At 43.8% G+C, this 1,664-nt stretch overlaps 1 protein-coding gene and 1 long non-coding RNA gene across 2 annotated transcripts in view; one reads left to right on the top strand and one right to left on the bottom strand.

The window, feature by feature from the left end:
• Nucleotides 1–811: 811 nt before the first annotated feature.
• Ssmem1 (serine rich single-pass membrane protein 1) overlaps nt 812–1,664 on the bottom strand; it is a 7,321-nt gene continuing 6,468 nt past the window's right edge. Inside the window, exon 3 of the mRNA XM_005365778.2 lies at nt 812–1,371. Within this exon, the coding sequence (XP_005365835.1) occupies nt 875–1,371 (497 nt within the window). The 3' untranslated portion in view covers nt 812–874. The remainder of the gene's footprint in view (nt 1,372–1,664) is intronic.
• LOC113458137 overlaps nt 1,178–1,664 on the top strand; it is a 1,541-nt gene continuing 1,054 nt past the window's right edge. Inside the window, exon 1 of the long non-coding RNA XR_003378569.1 lies at nt 1,178–1,240. This is a non-coding gene — a long non-coding RNA (uncharacterized LOC113458137). The remainder of the gene's footprint in view (nt 1,241–1,664) is intronic.

Raw genomic sequence — 1,664 nt, 5'->3', positions numbered from 1 at the left:
ATATTGTATACATAATAAATAAATAAATAAATAAATATTTTTTAAAAAAATTTTCTCCTTATCTTAACGAGTATGAGAAAAAAGTTTTAACACTTGCCATGGTCTTGGAACAACAACCGAGGACAAGCCACGGCCCAGCTGCCTTCAGAGTCACTCTCCCTGTCTTCCTGGTGACTCGAGAAATATGGTCATATTCCAGGTCCTTAAGCTCGTTCCTCAACAGCCTTTAGTGGACTCAGTATCCCAACCAACACAGCTCTAGCAGAGTCATCTCAACTATTAACAAACCAACCGGTCCGTCCTGCCACCTCAATGGTTCAGTCAGTCAGATTATCAAAATATAGGAATATATTTAAATGGTTTCTCAGCATAAATGTTTTTTTCTTTTTTGGTTTTTCAAGACAGGGTTTCTCTGTGGCTTCAGAGCCTGTCCTGGAACTAGCTCTTGTAGACCAGGCTGGCCTTGAACTCACAGAGACCCGCCTGCCTCTGCCTTCCAAGTGCTGGAATTAAGGGCGTGCGCCACCACCACCCAACTAAATGTATTTTCAAAGAGTCGTAGTTTTTGTATCATCAACATAAACAAAATACATACACTTGGGATATGGACTATCTACCCTGGGCTCTTTGACTTAAAAAAAAAAAAAAAGATTACAGAAGATACAAGTCTTCCATGTTCCTACGGTGGCATGAACAAATTCTTCGCCCTTGTTTTGAACAATGACTTTGTCTGAAATTCCACCTCTTGGGTTCCAATTACACTTTTGTCCTTAGCAAAGAGGCTTTATTGTAAAGGTTTCCTTACCCACAATCCTGATTTCATGTTTTATTCATCTCCTTCTTTAGATTTCAAGTAAGGTAAGGATGCCAAAATTCAAACTTTACTTAATGTTGTGTTGCTGCCAAGTGTCAGACTCTCCTGTTGAATCTCTTCCGTCACGGAGGTTGTTCCTGAAGTACTTTCGGGGAAGTGACGCGACAGCCATTCTTTGGTTCTCATGGCCTTGCAGTGGAGGCAGGGCCTTTCTCTGACTTGGTAATTTTCCAGATCCCTTGGCCTCAACACTGATTTTCTCCTCTTGATACTGGCGGGCGATGGAGGCTGTTCACTTTCGCTCTCCTTCCACGAGGACGCTCCAGAGTTGGATTCCTCATTTTCGCGCTCAGTGCTATCGCTGTTTTGCTGGACCTGATTCTTCCGGTGGAACTGGGAATGGCGCCTAGGTCGTCTATGTTCAAGGTAGGCACTGACCAAAGCCATTTCGGAGTCAGTTACGGCAGAAAGTTGGTTCTGCTTTGGTTTCTTCCTCACTTGTGAATAGTCCCAGGATCTGTCTTTACTTTGTTGCTTATAGAAAGTTTCTTTACTTGCTAACCAAGAAAACAGATCAGCAAGTTAGGCAAGAATAGTCATTAATAATTGGTTGTTATAGAAAGATCAATTAAGCCAGGTGGTGCTGGCCCACCCTTTTAATCCCAGCACTCAGGAGGCAGAGGCAGGCGGATCTCGTGAGTTTGAGGCCAGCCCGCTCTACAGAGAGAGTTCCAGGACAGCCAAGGGTACACAGAGAAACCCTGTCTTGAAAAACAAAGAAAGGAAGGAAGGGAAGGAAAGGAGGGAGGGAGGAAGGGAGAGAGAGAGAGAGAGAGAGAGAGAGAGAGAG

The sequence above is a fragment of the Microtus ochrogaster genome, unplaced genomic scaffold, assembly GCF_000317375.1.
Source record: "Microtus ochrogaster isolate Prairie Vole_2 unplaced genomic scaffold, MicOch1.0 UNK4, whole genome shotgun sequence".
In the NCBI taxonomy this organism is placed as follows: Eukaryota; Metazoa; Chordata; class Mammalia; order Rodentia; family Cricetidae; genus Microtus; species Microtus ochrogaster.
This window is presented reverse-complemented; position numbering and strand designations above follow the sequence as displayed.